Source organism: Vigna unguiculata, chromosome 1 (genome assembly GCF_004118075.2).
Source record: "Vigna unguiculata cultivar IT97K-499-35 chromosome 1, ASM411807v1, whole genome shotgun sequence".
Classification (NCBI taxonomy): domain Eukaryota; kingdom Viridiplantae; phylum Streptophyta; class Magnoliopsida; order Fabales; family Fabaceae; genus Vigna; species Vigna unguiculata.
This window is the reverse complement of record NC_040279.1, coordinates 41,131,711-41,146,815: the sequence shown is the minus strand read 5'-3', so window position 1 is coordinate 41,146,815 and position 15,105 is coordinate 41,131,711. Positions and strand designations below refer to the sequence as shown.

General features: G+C 32.2%; 2 protein-coding genes and 1 long non-coding RNA gene across 3 annotated transcripts; 2 read left to right on the top strand and 1 right to left on the bottom strand.

Annotated features, from left to right (window-relative positions):
• The first annotated feature begins 4,029 nt into the window (after positions 1 to 4,029).
• LOC114173939 (putative multidrug resistance protein) lies at positions 4,030 to 9,731 on the top strand. Its single transcript, XM_028058637.1, has 7 exons — positions 4,030 to 4,232; positions 4,428 to 4,482; positions 4,822 to 5,006; positions 5,102 to 5,559; positions 5,778 to 6,318; positions 6,947 to 8,883; positions 9,140 to 9,731. Exons 1-7 carry the CDS (start codon positions 4,047 to 4,049, stop codon positions 9,507 to 9,509), a joined length of 3,732 nt encoding a protein of 1,243 aa, XP_027914438.1. The 5' UTR covers positions 4,030 to 4,046; the 3' UTR covers positions 9,510 to 9,731.
• Positions 9,732 to 10,001: 270 nt separating this feature from the next.
• Positions 10,002 to 13,466, bottom strand: LOC114173947 (protein SIEVE ELEMENT OCCLUSION C). The gene is made up of 7 exons (XM_028058645.1): positions 13,232 to 13,466; positions 12,952 to 13,059; positions 12,421 to 12,866; positions 12,151 to 12,263; positions 11,930 to 12,057; positions 10,999 to 11,487; positions 10,002 to 10,907 (listed from the first exon to the last, which is right to left on the bottom strand). The coding sequence occupies exons 1-7, from the start codon at positions 13,406 to 13,408 to the stop codon at positions 10,293 to 10,295; spliced, it is 2,076 nt and encodes a 691-aa protein (XP_027914446.1). The 5' UTR covers positions 13,409 to 13,466; the 3' UTR covers positions 10,002 to 10,292.
• Positions 12,460 to 13,380, top strand: LOC114173952. Its single transcript, XR_003602647.1, has 3 exons — positions 12,460 to 12,562; positions 13,014 to 13,104; positions 13,199 to 13,380. It is a non-coding gene; the product is annotated as an uncharacterized LOC114173952 (long non-coding RNA).
• Positions 13,467 to 15,105: the final 1,639 nt, after the last annotated feature.

Genomic DNA, 15,105 nt, shown 5'->3' with positions numbered 1-15,105 from the left:
TGTTCTCTTGTCTCGTAGATTCAAAACAGAATTTTCTTCTTGAGTTATATAATTTTGATGATAATTATATTTAATATAATAATTTATTTTATCATGCATTATTTTAGTTTAATAGTTTTTTTTTTCTGTTGTTAAATTTTGTTTAAATGTTTTAAATTTGATTTTCTTAACGAACAAATCAATATGGATAATAACGTGATTACAACAATTATTTATAAAATAAATATCAAACAATATCTCATTAGTTAAATTTGATTTACTGATAAAAAATATACATCACACTGATAAATACACGTTCCATTGTTATAACAATATTACCACGGTAAATATGAAGAGAAATATCACATTAACTTATTTTAGTAAAAAATAAAATAAAATAAAAATTTAATATAATGATACCTAATTGAAAGACTAACAGAGTTGCATTTCAATTATTATGTGATAAAGGTTAAATGAGTCGTTTATTAATCAAATATATAATGTGGCACTCAGTAACAGTTTTAAAATTTTAGAAGTGTAAATATATATATATATATATATATATATATATATATATATATAAAAATTGAGAGGATCAGTAAAATTAAAAATTATATATTTTTACTGATATCCTAATTTGTTTAAAAGAATTTTGGAAGTAAAAATTCCTCATAAGAAACGTCACTAATAACATTTACGTTACTATTCTCATAAAAGGAGAATAATTACATTACTTTTAAATAAAAAAAAAATATTTGATTATAAGATATTAGTTTTACGCTCTCCAACATATAATAATAAGAAACAAATTTATTAATCGAATATATTTTTAATCTCTAAATTTAGAGTTAAATTAAAATTCAATAACATTTTAAATTTTAATATATATTAAAATATAAATTAAATATAATTTTGAAATAAAAAAATGAAAATAATTAAATTAATAAAATTATATTTATTTACTTTTAAAATTTAAATTAAATATAAAAGTTTGAGAGAAAAAGAAACTCATTTAACCCACTCTTTTAACAGATTTATAACGATTTAAAAATGTTGGTTCTTTAATCATTGGCTTAAATACTTTTTTGGTCCTCATTCTTGTTTGTTGCGAATGATCCTCATTTTGACAGAATGTTTAAAATAGTTTTCATTCTTACTGTTTAAAATGGTCATCATTTTTGCAATTCGTGTTTTATTTGGTCATTTTCTGTAACGCCGTTCAAAACATTACCAGAGCATTGTACATGTAGCACGGTTTATATTAGGGTGTGTTACGTGTACTACAAATCTAATGTTGATGATGATTGATCGGAAAATTGCAATGAAGAGTGCAACTGCAACCCAATGATGAAATGACAAGTATTAGCTGTTTCATCTGTAAATCCGAGCTCAAGAAAGACGAAAATGAAGAAATTTTCCTAATTGCAAAATTTTCCCTAAATTAAAAAATTAACGTTAATTAGGCATATATACAGTACACGTAATACACCTTAAGACAAATCGTGTCACCTGTATAATGCTCCGTTAATTATTTAAACGACGTCACATAAGAGGACCAAATAAAACACGAATTGCGAAAATGATGATCATTTTAAACATTCGATAAAAATGAGGACCATTCTAAACATTATGTGAAAATAGGATCATCTACAACAAATACTACCAAAATGAGAATAAAAAAGTATTTAAGCCTTAATTATTAATTATTAGTAGTTTTGTTCGATAGTAATGAGAAGAAGCATAAGTGTGTGGTTGATATACTTTTCGATGCAATCAAGGTCACACGGTTGGCCGCTTACACGTATCAATTCTTTAAACTAAATACTTTTCACATAAATCTTTTTTAAATTTAAATACGAAATTAGAATTTTATTCTAACTCAAAAACACAATTTTATTCTCAAATTTATTATTGATTTTACTAACGTGTCAAAAAATATTTTTGATTAACATTTTAACAATTTACATGTTACAACTCAAATATCATACTAAAACACTATTTATCAATAAAAGAAAAATTAACTTTATTAGATTAAAAATATTATATTTTTAATTTTTAAAATTTAAAGATCAAAATAATTTAATATTTTTCTTTCAAGAAAATAAAATTATATTTTACGCCTCCTTAATTATGTGTGAGAAAATTTTAAATAATAGATAATATGAAGCAGCAGCGTATAATAAGATTAATTAAAAAAGCTTTGTCGTTATATAGTTGGACAGTGAACTACTTTGGAAACACCATTTGTACGGACACAATGTGGTCAAAAAGGTTATTTTACTTAATCATTTTTATTTAAATAATCCATTTAATTGTGGTATAAACCCCTGCTATAGATGCTCTGGAGAATCTACTTCTGTCACCAAAGTATGACAAGTCAGTGTTGTTATAAATTTTTTTAACATGTATTTAATTTTTATGGATGAAAAATAGTACAAGTTTAAATAACGATTTTAATAAAATTAAATATCTCATCAACAAATTTCACTCATAAGTTTAAAAATCAAATCACATGACCTAACCTTTACATTCTATTTTATGACCACAGTAAAAAATCCAACCCAAAATAGTTAAGTTGATTTTTACCAAAAAATTATTTTATATTGTGTGTAGAAAAAAAAATATCTTAGTTATTGTTTTACAAACATTTTCTTTCAAGATTATCCTTAATCAATATACATTGAAAATATTTTGAGTCATTTCATATTTTCCTATGGATGTCGTAATATATATTTTTCAATATCTGTCAAAAACCTATATCATGTAATAATTGAATCCTTAATTATTATTATTTTGTTAGATATTAGGTGGTATTTAAAACTAGTTCCTAAGATTTCTCAACTATTTTGTATTTTTGTTATATAATATTTATGTAATTTTTTTATTATCCTACATCTTGGATTTTGTGTATGAAATTCTATAGTCAAGTTTTGGCAATGCTTATATTTTGTACGAGTGTTTTTTTAATAAAAGAAAAACATCAATATACATTATATATTAGCAATCTTTTAGTGAATTTGAAAATTGACATTACAATATGATTTCTTATTAGAGACATATCCCATAAGTACAATTATACTTGATAACTAATCTCGAAATTCTAATTTTTATTACGTGAATTTGATTCTTTATGCACCTTCTCTTATCAAACACAAGATAGAAAAAACAGGAAAGATTAAGATTCATAAGTCACCTTATAAATAACATATATGACACCATTTGCAAAAAAATAAAAACAAACCTTCACCTCTACCTTCAAAAGAAAAAAATGATTTAGGATAGAATATTCATAAGATTCTTATTACCTAAGATTTGGACATCTCAATAAGTGACAAATATTTTATTATTCCTTCATTTGTCATTTTATTTTTTTCTATTCTCATCATTCCAATCTATAGAAAATATATAACACAAAGGATACTGATATTTTGACATCATATTTATTTTTATTATTATTTGATATTGTCTTTCGTTACTATTTACTTTCTTTTTCTTTTAAAAATATAAAAGTTAATTCTTGTTAAAATTATTTTATCTTTATAAGAGTTGTCAAATGGTTGGTGTTAAACAACCTTTTTTCTAACACAAAAGAGAGTGAGATTCATTATATTATTCATTGAGTCGAATACTAAAAGACACTATTTTTTCCAATCACACATTACTCTTTGTTCTCAGTTACAAATCGATAGGTTCAATGATCATGATTTGGAATAGATTCTTTCTCTAACTTATCTTCCTCGTCGTTGGTGTATGGACGTTATATGTGTTCCTTGTGATTAAAACTATACAAATAACACCAAAATAACATAATCATAATGTCTTGTTCGATCAAACTATAACATGGTGTCTCTTAGTGACACGGAATTAATTGAGGAATCCACTACTTGTAAACAAGTGCCGGCATTAATGTTAAAAAACCTGTATGTAGCTCAATCCACATGGCCATAATTCAGCTCTAGATAGAAAACTATACAATAACTTGAAACAAGTTCAAAGACACATATTATAGCAACAAGGTGTTCAAGAAGTTAAGAACTTTGTGGCATGCATAGAAATCCCACCAGAATATGGGTGGCAAAGGTGGAATTTTTCGTTATGCAGATGGATTTGACAAATTGCTGTTACTCTTTGGGACACTGGGTTGCATTGGAGGTGGATTACAGACCCCTATGACAATGCTTGTTCTTGGAAGTTTGATAAATGATTATGAAGGTGGATCTGAACATTCCGTGCCCAACCATGTTATAGACAAGGTAATTAGTACGTGAGGTCATCACTGAAGCATTCCACAGCATATAAATGCGAAATTTCAAAGACATGGTTTCGTTACTTTTTTCTTCTTGCTGTTAGTTATGATGACATTCCACAGCATAAAAATGGGATTTTTATATACCAAATTATTCATTTGCTAAAAAACATCTGACAAAGTTCTGTCATCATTCTTTCAGTACGCTCTAAGGCTGCTTGGTGTTGCAATTGGGGTTGCTTTATCGTCCTTTATAGGTAAGCATTGCTGCAATTCTAGATATTTGGTTTCCATTGTGAATGATAACTAGGGCTATTGAATTTCTGCTTTTTACTGTGCAACTAATCATGGATATGTGTAAAACATCATGTCAAAAAAAAAAAATTCCAGCTAAAGTAATTATTCCCCTTCTCATCATTTTTCTTTGGTTAAATTGGAAAGTGGATATCATGACCTATTCAATGAACTGACAATTGCTTGAATTCGTGTTCCACTTTGGCAAGATAATTATTTCTGATGTAGTAAAAGCTCAATATTGGTTGGTCAGAAACAGAAAGAGTTCAATATTGATTTCAAAAGAGTGTGTTATTTTGCAGAAGGGGTATGTTGGACAAGAACTGCAGAGAGACAAACCTCTCGCATGAGAATCGAATACCTTAAATCAGTCCTAAGGCAAGAGGTTGGTTTCTTCGACAAGCAATCTGAATCTTCCACAACTTTCCAAGTTATTGCCACCATAACTTCTGATGCACAAACAATCCAAGATACCATAGCTGATAAGGTATAACACTCAATTATTTATAGAACCTTCCACCTTGTTTTGTTGAACTTTTTGTGGTGAATCATTTGTATGTGTATGTGTTTGTTGCATTTCAGGTGCCCAATTGTCTGGGTCACCTCTCAGCATTTCTCTCTAGCTTTATAGTGGCACTCTTCCTTTCATGGAGACTTGCAGTGTCTGCTTTTCCATTTTCAATCATGATGATTATGCCTGCAATCATATTTGGTAAGGCCATGAAAGAGCTGGGGAATAAAATGAAGGATGCATATGGAGTTGCTGGTAGCATAGCTGAACAAGCAATCTCGTCAATTCGCACTGTTTATTCATATGTGGGCGAGAAGCAAACAATGCAAGCGTTCAACTCGGGTCTTGAAAAAAGTATGGAGATTGGCATAAAACAAGGTCAAATCAAGGGAGTGATAATCGGTAGCATTGGGTTGCTATATGCTACTTGGGCATTCCAATCTTGGGTTAGTAGTGTTCTGGTCAGGACAAAAGGAGAAAGTGGTGGCCCTGTGTTTTGTGCTGAGATATGCATCATTTGGGGAGGACTGTGAGTTAATTTCCCCCTTTTCTGTCCATTTGTTAAGTAATAGTTTTTCAAGCTTTAACATGAGGTTCTTGCAAGACCATGTTGAAATTACTGCAGAAACTTTGTTGAACACATTAAAAATAGTCCAATAACTAATATTGAATTGGAGAAATACTTGCTTCTCTTATTCATGGGACTTCATTTGCTAATTGCATGTCTGTTGAATGTAAAATGCACAGGTCTCTGATGAGTGCACTCCCAAATCTTGGTTTCATATTAGAGGCAACAATAGCTACTACACGGATTTTTGAGATGATTGATCGAGTGCCGAGCATAAATTCTTACAGAGAAAAAGGAAAGGTCTTGACACATGCAAGAGGAGAAATCACATTTCAAGATGTTGAGTTTAGTTACCCATCAAGGCCTGATGCACTGATTCTCCAAGGACTCAATCTGAAAGTGCAGGCGGGGAAAACACTAGGCCTAGTTGGAGGGAGTGGTTCTGGAAAATCTACTATAATCTCTTTGCTTGAAAGATTTTATGATCCTGTTTACGGCGAGATATTGCTTGATGGATATGATATACAGACACTTCACCCTAAGTGGTTAAGGTCCCAGATAGGACTGGTAAATCAGGAGCCAATTCTCTTTGCAACATCCATAAGGGAGAACATTCTATTTGGCAAGGAAGGAGCTTCAATGGATGCAGTTATAAGCGCAGCAAAGGCAGCAAATGCACATGATTTCATTGTCAAACTTCCTAATGCATATGAAACTCAAGTAAGCTATGACTTCTGTCCCATTATCCCCTTAATTTGTATTAGCAAGATCCTAACTAAATAATTTTGAGCCGTGAGTATAAAAGCTTTTACAGATAACTAAATACAAATCTTGATACAGTATAAAAAATCGAAATGCATATTAATTATGTAGTAGGAAACATCTAAGTTTTTTACTGCTGTGCGTAGACCGTCTGCATTAATTTTATTTTGTTCAATTTGATTCTTTAATTGATCTTATCTTTAGTTAATGTGGTACTTTCAACCTTGTCGAGTATGTACATCTTGAGAGTGAAACTAAACATTAATGGACGGTCTGATAGCAGGTGGAACAATAGACTCGATAAAGAATAAATTTTGCTAGGATAAACTCTAATTTATGACTTTGATACCATATTAAGAAGTGAAATTTAAACCTAACTCAACTCCACAAAATTGATTTATAAGGTGAGGTTTGCACCTACTTATATACAATAAATTGACTTTAAATCTAGTCGATATGCAGTTTCCAACATATATATGTACTGGGATTACAACATCTAAATTCTTTACTCTACTGTGCATAGACTGTCTGCATTAGTTTTATTTTGTTCAATTTGATTGCTTAGAAGATTTCAATTTGTTGTTAGGTGGGACAATTCGGTGCTCAGTTGTCTGGAGGGCAAAAGCAAAGGATCGCCATTGCAAGGGCTTTAATAAGAGAACCCAAAATCCTACTACTTGATGAAGCAACAAGTGCTTTGGATTCACAGTCTGAAAGACTAGTGCAGGAGGCCCTTGAGAAAGCTTCTAGAGGCAGGACAACAATCATCATAGCGCATCGCCTGTCAACAATTCGCAAAGCTGATTCAATAGTAGTTCTTCAAACAGGAAAAGTAGTTGAATGTGGTTCCCATGATGAACTACTCCAACTGAACAATGGACAAGGAGGGGCTTACAGAAAAATGCTACAGCTGCAACAAGCGACAAGCCAAAACGAAATTGCATTGCATACAATAGACAAGAGTCCCTTAGCTATGGAAAATCTTACAAGTTCAAATTCGAGATGGCAAAGTAGCCCAACTCATCATGCACTTAGCTCAACACAACCATTTAGTCCCATATATTCAATCAGTGTTGTAGGGTCTAGCTTTGATGACTATGACAGGGAACACTATGAGAAATCTTCACATGCTAACTTCTCTCAATGGCGTTTACTAAGAATGAATTCCCCAGAATGGAAACATGCTTTGCTTGGTTGTTTAGGGGCCATTGGCTCTGGAATATGTCAACCAATTTACTCCTATTGCTTGGGAATAGTTGCATCTGTCTACTTTATAAAAGATGACTCTCTCATCAAATCAAAAATCAGGTTGTACTCCTCCATCTTCTGCTGCATTGCTGTTGTCTACTTCATTTCAGGCCTCCTTCAGCACTACAATTTCACCATTATGGGAGAGAGTTTGCTAAAAAGGGTGCGAGAAAATTTGCTAGAGAAGGTGTTGACTTTTGAGATGGGATGGTTTGATGAAGAGGAGAACGGCAGTGCAGCAATTTGTGCTCGTTTGGCAAGTGAAGCCAACTTGGTCAGATCCCTTGTTGCAGAACGAATGTCATTGATAGTTAATATTTCTGTTATGGCTCTCTTGGCTTTTGTACTTAGTTTGATTGTTACATGGAGGGTGGCTATAGTCATGATTGCAATGCAGCCTTTGATCATTGCCTGTTTCTACTCAAAAAACATTCTCATGAAAAGTATGGCAGGAAAAGCAAGAAGGGCTCAGAGAGAAGGTAGTCAATTAGCAATGGAAGCTACCGTTAACCACAGGACTATTGCTGCATTTTCATCTGAGAAAAGGATTCTAAACTTGTTCAGAACTTCTATGGAGGGCCCTAAGAAGGAAAGCATCAAGCAATCATGGATTTCAGGTTCCATTTTGTCAGTCTCGTATTTTGTAACAACAGCATCTATAACTTTGACTTTTTGGTATGGAGGCCGGTTACTGAATCGAAATCTGGTGGATTCAAAACATCTTTTGCAAGTTTTCCTCATTTTGATGGGCACTGGTAGACAAATTGCAGAGACAGCAAGCGCAACTTCTGACATAGCTAAAAGTGGAAGAGCCATTAGTTCAGTATTTGCTATACTGGATAGGAAAAGTGAGATTGAACCAGAAGATCCTAGACTTAGAAAGTGTAAAAATTCTTTGAAGGGCCATATAAAACTTAGAGATGTATTTTTCTCATACCCAACAAGGCCAGACCAAGTGATTCTCAAGGGCCTCAATCTTGATATTGAAGCTGGAAAAACAGTTGCATTAGTGGGACAAAGTGGCTCTGGTAAATCCACCATCATTGGCTTAATCGAAAGATTTTATGACCCCATTAAGGGATCCATATCCATAGACAATTGTGACATAAGGGAATTTAACTTAAGAAGTTTGAGAGCACATATTGCCTTGGTTAGTCAGGAGCCAACTCTCTTTGCAGGAACTATACGTGACAACATTGTGTATGGGAAAAAGGATGCATCAGAAGATGAAATAAGAAAGGCAGCACGTCTTTCAAATGCTCATGAGTTTATAAGGTAACACTCTAGTTCTTTTTCTGTTTTCTTAAATAGAAGTAACTTCTATGCCTTGAGCTTGTTACAATTTTTACACTATCAACCAAACAGAAATCATTGTTAGCATGAGATTTAAGACCATTATAGTAAAATCAACAAACTTAGGTGATTTGTTATTGCAAGAAAGTGTAAAAATCAATGAACTTAACATACATGACCATTTTTGAACCTCATAGAAAACATAGTTGCCTTTAGTAACACAATCTAAGTGATGTAGTTCAATGAAAGATGGATACGATACTTACTGTGGAGAAAGAGGAGTGCAGCTATCAGGAGGGCAGAAGCAGAGAATAGCCATTGCTCGAGCAGTACTTAAGAATCCTTCAATTCTTCTGTTAGATGAGGCAACAAGTGCTCTAGACAGTGTATCAGAAAATCTGGTGCAGGAGGCACTGGAGAAAATGATGGTTGGAAGAACGTGTGTGGTTATAGCTCACCGTTTGTCAACAATACAGAATGTTGACACCATAGTTGTTATTCAAAATGGGAAGGTGGTGGAACAAGGCTCGCACTCAGAGTTATTGAGAATTGGATCAAATGGGGCCTATTACTCCTTGACTAGGCTACAACAGGACCACTCAACATGAGGTGATATGCAAAATATGAGTATGAATTTTGGATATTGAACTGCTATGCTCCTAAATGTACACAAAATTCTGTAAGTTAAAATAATAAACCATTTTTGTATCCAAAATATAAACATACATTAGAAGAGTAGTTTGACATGATGAATAGTTCTTGCATTATGTATTCATTTGGAACAAATGGGCATCTTTTTTACGAGTTCAAATTCTCTGTTGAATTTTTTAGTATTGTTTTCTATTAAGTATTAAAAATATATTGATGTATGTATATTAATTTTTTTTTTAATATATTTTAAAACATAACATCAATATCAGTGTCCATTCATTTATTTTGAAGACACACCAGAGAAATAACAAAAAAAACTCAATTGAGAATTCAAATTCCTTTTTTATTATAAAAGTAGAGTGCAAAATTATTAGAATGTGTAGAGTGCAGAATAAAAATTATAATAACTGAACATTGTTAAAAAAAATTCTAACGTGAACACGATAACAATTCTTGGCATGAATTCCAAAGACTATATAGATGTATCATTGTGTTATAGTCTTCACCAAACAGAAGTACAAACAAAAACATATGAAATGCGAAAATGTAATTTGTCTCTGTCGTTAAGACTTGACATTCATACCACTTCAAAAAATTAAAGCACTCAACTATTACATTAAACTAGAGACAAAATCGATTCAGAAAAAATCAAATTGAGTTGGTTTTTCTTCCCTATATCTGTTCTTGCTTAGTCATGCACAACAATAGACAGTTCAATTTACCTATTGTGTGTGTCTCATTCATGGCTTGTACACCACGAACTTCTTCATGGGACGCTTGCACACTTGACAAATTACAGTTCCTTGACTTGGTCTTTCATTTTCTCTTGAGGGAACAAAGTAAGAGTGAGTGCAACTCCCTTCAACAAAATCAGTTTCTAGGATGTTTCTTGGAGCACCCCACAATCCAAACTTGGTTATATTTTCTCTCCACACAGAACATTTCCTTAAGAATTCCATCACCTGCATCCCTTGAAGCCTGATAATATCTGTTGAACCCCCACTTCCAATCACTGCCCAACCTTCTTCCCTATCATCCATTTCAAGCAAAGCTGACAACTCTGCTAGTACAGAATCACCACTTTGTGTCTTCCCTAGTCTGAGTTTAGATCTTCTCATACTCGCCAACCGAAGCCAGAAGAATTGCACGTTTGTGAAGGAAAGTGGATCACTGCGACTAGTTTCACCACTTCTTGCCATTATTTGCTTAACATGTTCACCCAATTGACTATTACCAACATATATTGTTTCCAGCTGCAGACCTGCTCGTTTGAGCTCATTTATCTTATCATTGAATTGTTGGATCCAAACCAAGTTTTCACTCCCATAAAGGCAAATACTTTTGCCTTGCTCAACCTGACACATGGTACAATGTCAAATCTAGTAACATTACGTGAAATTAAACTGCTATAATCTGCATCAAAACATGCTATAATCAGACTCCTACCCAATAAGCAAGGAGAGGATTGATCTCATCCAGCAAAAGTTGCATGGTCAAATTCTGGTCTTGCCACAGATCTTCCTCTTTGGAAGCTGAAAAAGGGTAAGCTTTGGCTCCCCAAATGTTGATCATATCAAGAGCATTGTAATTCGTGACCTTCCCTCTTGAATCTAGAGCCACCATGATGGGCTCATCCTTGTAGTTCCATCTTTCCCTTATGTACTTGATCACTGCTGGGCTAAGTAACCTTGGTTTCCGAACAGCATGCCAAGGCAAGGAATCTGACAGAAAATTAAAACTACTTTCTTCAGCTTCAGTCCATGAATCAGAAGATGGAAGGGGAATCCACACAATCTTATAACTCTCCTTCAGCCTCTCGTTCAGAGGATGATCGCATGTTTGCTGGACAAGTAAGAATAGATCTACAGGGCTGAGTAACTGTGGTTTTGTGATCAACAACAGAACTAACTTGTTTTTCAGCTCAGACACACTTAACTGTTGATAAAAGAGGATTAAGATTAGAAGATTTCTTAGTCTAGAAAGAATATATTCGCAAATTGCGTCTTCAGAAATATTTTAACAAATCTGAAACTAGCTAGAGCTATCATCACACTTCCCGAAAACAAACAAGAGTGCATTAGAAAAATCCTACCAATGTGTTATTCATTCAAATTCCACCTATGCGTATAATTTAAATTTATAATTCTTATGTTCAAAAAATGAGAAGTGTTCTCATTACGTATATCCCAATATGCAAACGGAGTTTCTTATTTAAGAAATACTTTAATATTGTGAGAATTGAGAATAATGAGTATAGACTATTAGGTTTTGATTGGATGGTTAAGATTTAAACATAATGATTCTATTAAGTAGCTATGTGATCACTAATAACTTTACAAGAAGGGTAATACTAGTGAAGATTTAAAGAGCATAATACCTTTGTTTCTGTGGAGCAATCCTTCAGTGGCAAGTAATTATTTGAAGGAAAAAATAAAGTGAGAATCTTCTGATTATCAATGTGATCCTCACGAGCAAGATCCAACAGCCTCTGATACAAGTTTCTCTCTGAAACATTATAAATCACTGATCTTAGTACATAAATCATAATTGTTTAATAAACCTGTCATTAGAAGCATCATTATGAAGCTAAAAAATAACCTATTTCTTCGTAACACAGATCCACCTGTCTTCTAAGATTGCAGCATGTACCACTTAATCTATACGCCAAACTCGAAAGCTCCCAAGCAGCAATTATTGCTGAATCTGAGTACCTGAAATGTGTGGATACCGAATACATCAAAATATCATCCTAGGCAATTTTTTACGTGCTTTTCAAACTATCAGCAATTATGAGAGGCTATTCAAACAAATTAAAGAATTATGCATGCTTGACAGTATTGATCTGAGCCTCAGAGAGAAGAAACATGCACTTGCTCATGTGGCTTGATTGTGAAGTCCTTGACTTGGGAAAAACATGCTAAACAGCTTCTGGCGATCCAGTATGCAGCCTCGTATATTTGAGACTTTGTGACTCGGAATATATGATTTCCGTGCTCAACATGTTGAAGAGGTAAGTATTCAAACTTAATTATACACATAGCCACATCCATCATGGTCTCAACCAACAAGCTCAATGCCTTGATTTGTAGCTTCAGTGGCTTTAAGTTGCAGGGAAGCTGCTTAATACTTGAAATTAAAGCTGCCAAACTGTTACCACGATGTAGCTGCATAAGTTGCCAAAATTCACCATATCTTACAGCAAAAGCAGCAAGCACTAGAACTACTTTTGCATCCCAGCTATACTTTCCTATCAAATCAAACAGATTTATGACCCTTGAGTTAATATCACCTTCACCAGAGCATCTGCAGAGTATCTGCCAACAAAATAGATACGTTAATCATAAGTATAACAGCAAATGCATTAACTCTCATTGTCAAAACATCAAACATGTAGAATACCTTGCATATTTTTGTAATGATGAATCCTACCGATTCACTACAACCAATCGTTTCAATTTCAGTTATGTCATTCTTCTGAAAGGCAGCAGAATATAAATTAGAAGTCACCTGAAACAAGCGAATAGAAATTATAATCTGAAAGCTTCAATACAGGTAATATGAGTTCTATGCCACACTCAGTTTAATGAATTTCTTGTTAGCGATAATTTTAAAAATGGTATGAGACTACATGAGTTTATGGCTGCAGCATGAAGGGTGTATCAAGGTGGATAAAAATTACTATTATTTTGGAAGAATGAAACATAATGTTGCCCACAGCAAGAAGAATTGCCTCAGAATCCAACCTACGACCATCTGGATCATGTGTCAGGAGGAGCTTCTTTATAAGATTATCACGTTGCATGTTTGAAATTAAGAAAAAAAAGGAACTCAAGGTTGAAATGCACCAAATTAGCATGCCACACTGCAAAATTTACGAGGTTCTTCTATCATTGGATAATTCTGTTGCTATATTTCTATTATTTTGATCTGGCCAAAACAGAAAGATGATGAAAACCATCAACATGTCTCTAATATGCTATTCAAGTATTCTTATTATGCTTATGCTAATTTATATGTGATGATGAGTCTTCCCAGAGAAGATTTCCAAAGAGATATAACACATATAAGTTCAAGTACACAAGACATTGATACCACTTATAACTTAAAATCTTAAAAGAATTAGTTTATGGGTTTTCATTGTAATATGATGTTCAACTTTCTCATTTTTATTTAATGTGAGACTTAGACTCACACTTAGATTTACATCGTTATAAACAGGGAAGGAAAATGTGTTGTTACTTTTTCTTTTCCTCTTTCACTTTATTTATTTTGGTATTAAATTACTATTTCTTGGATTTGTGAAGTGACTGTGCTGCTCGGCCTGAGAATCAGATAATTGACATATCCATCATGGGAGCCACAGTTTTTTCAATACAATCCGAGATTATTATAAAACTGGATTATATAATCAAAGAAACATCTTTATCAAAAGGCAATATCTTCTTTTCTCTTTCTATACGAACTTCTGAAAATAGTTAAATCAATGCAACTGTTGTTAGTTTTTTTAATTAGAGGGACAGGGGAGCAAGTATAATACTTTTCTTTATGCTTTTCTCTTCTCATAAGGCAAGTAAAAGAGCTTTGTCTTCTTTTTTGAAAGATTGATTCTCAATTTCTCACATCACATCACACAAACTTCATTCATTCCTCGAAAGGCATTGGTTCACATCATGGTGATTTTGACAACTACTTCATTTTGTGCTAAATTTTAGATTACACTAAATATTCGCAGTCCGATCTTGGGAATTTGATGCAGACTTAATTGAAATGGGAATTTATAAAATTTGAAGAGTCATATTACAATATAAAATACTAGGCATCATATAATTACAGTTTGAATATTATTGTTAAGAATTTTTAAAAATTGTAAAAATATGAAAGATAAAAGACATGTTAAAAAAAACTTATTATTTTATTTTATTCATACTTTCTTTCTCAATCTATCTATACAAAATATATATATATATATATATATATATATATATATATATATATATAACAAAATATAAAGTCAAATGATTTTAATAATTTCTTCTGAACAAAATTTACAAAATTATTAATCCGATATTTTTTTCTTTTCAAATGCGAATTTAAGTGAGATGCATATTTAAATGAGTCTGGCCTTAAACGAATGTTTATTGTACGTAACTTTTCGATCGTATCACTGTAATCCATTTGACCGATACCATTAATTTAGCTTCAATATAAAACAAGGCCAAAAATCTTTTAATGTTAAAGATTATAGACTAGAGAGAATCTATTAATGTTAAATTTAATTAAATTGTTTATCGTATATCCTGTACACTCTCACATGAAATGTTTTGTCTTGATTGTTTTAATATGTTTTTTATTCTTAAATTTTGTATATAAAGACATTTTACTCTTTGGAGTACCTTATGTTTGATATATATTTAATATGTAAAATCTTTTAATATAATAGTATTATTTTTCTTTCATTATTATCATTGCGTGTGTTTTTCTTTTATTATTGTGCAAATAATAATAATAATAATATAAGTTTTGTACTCATGCTCGCATATGACTTTCTATACA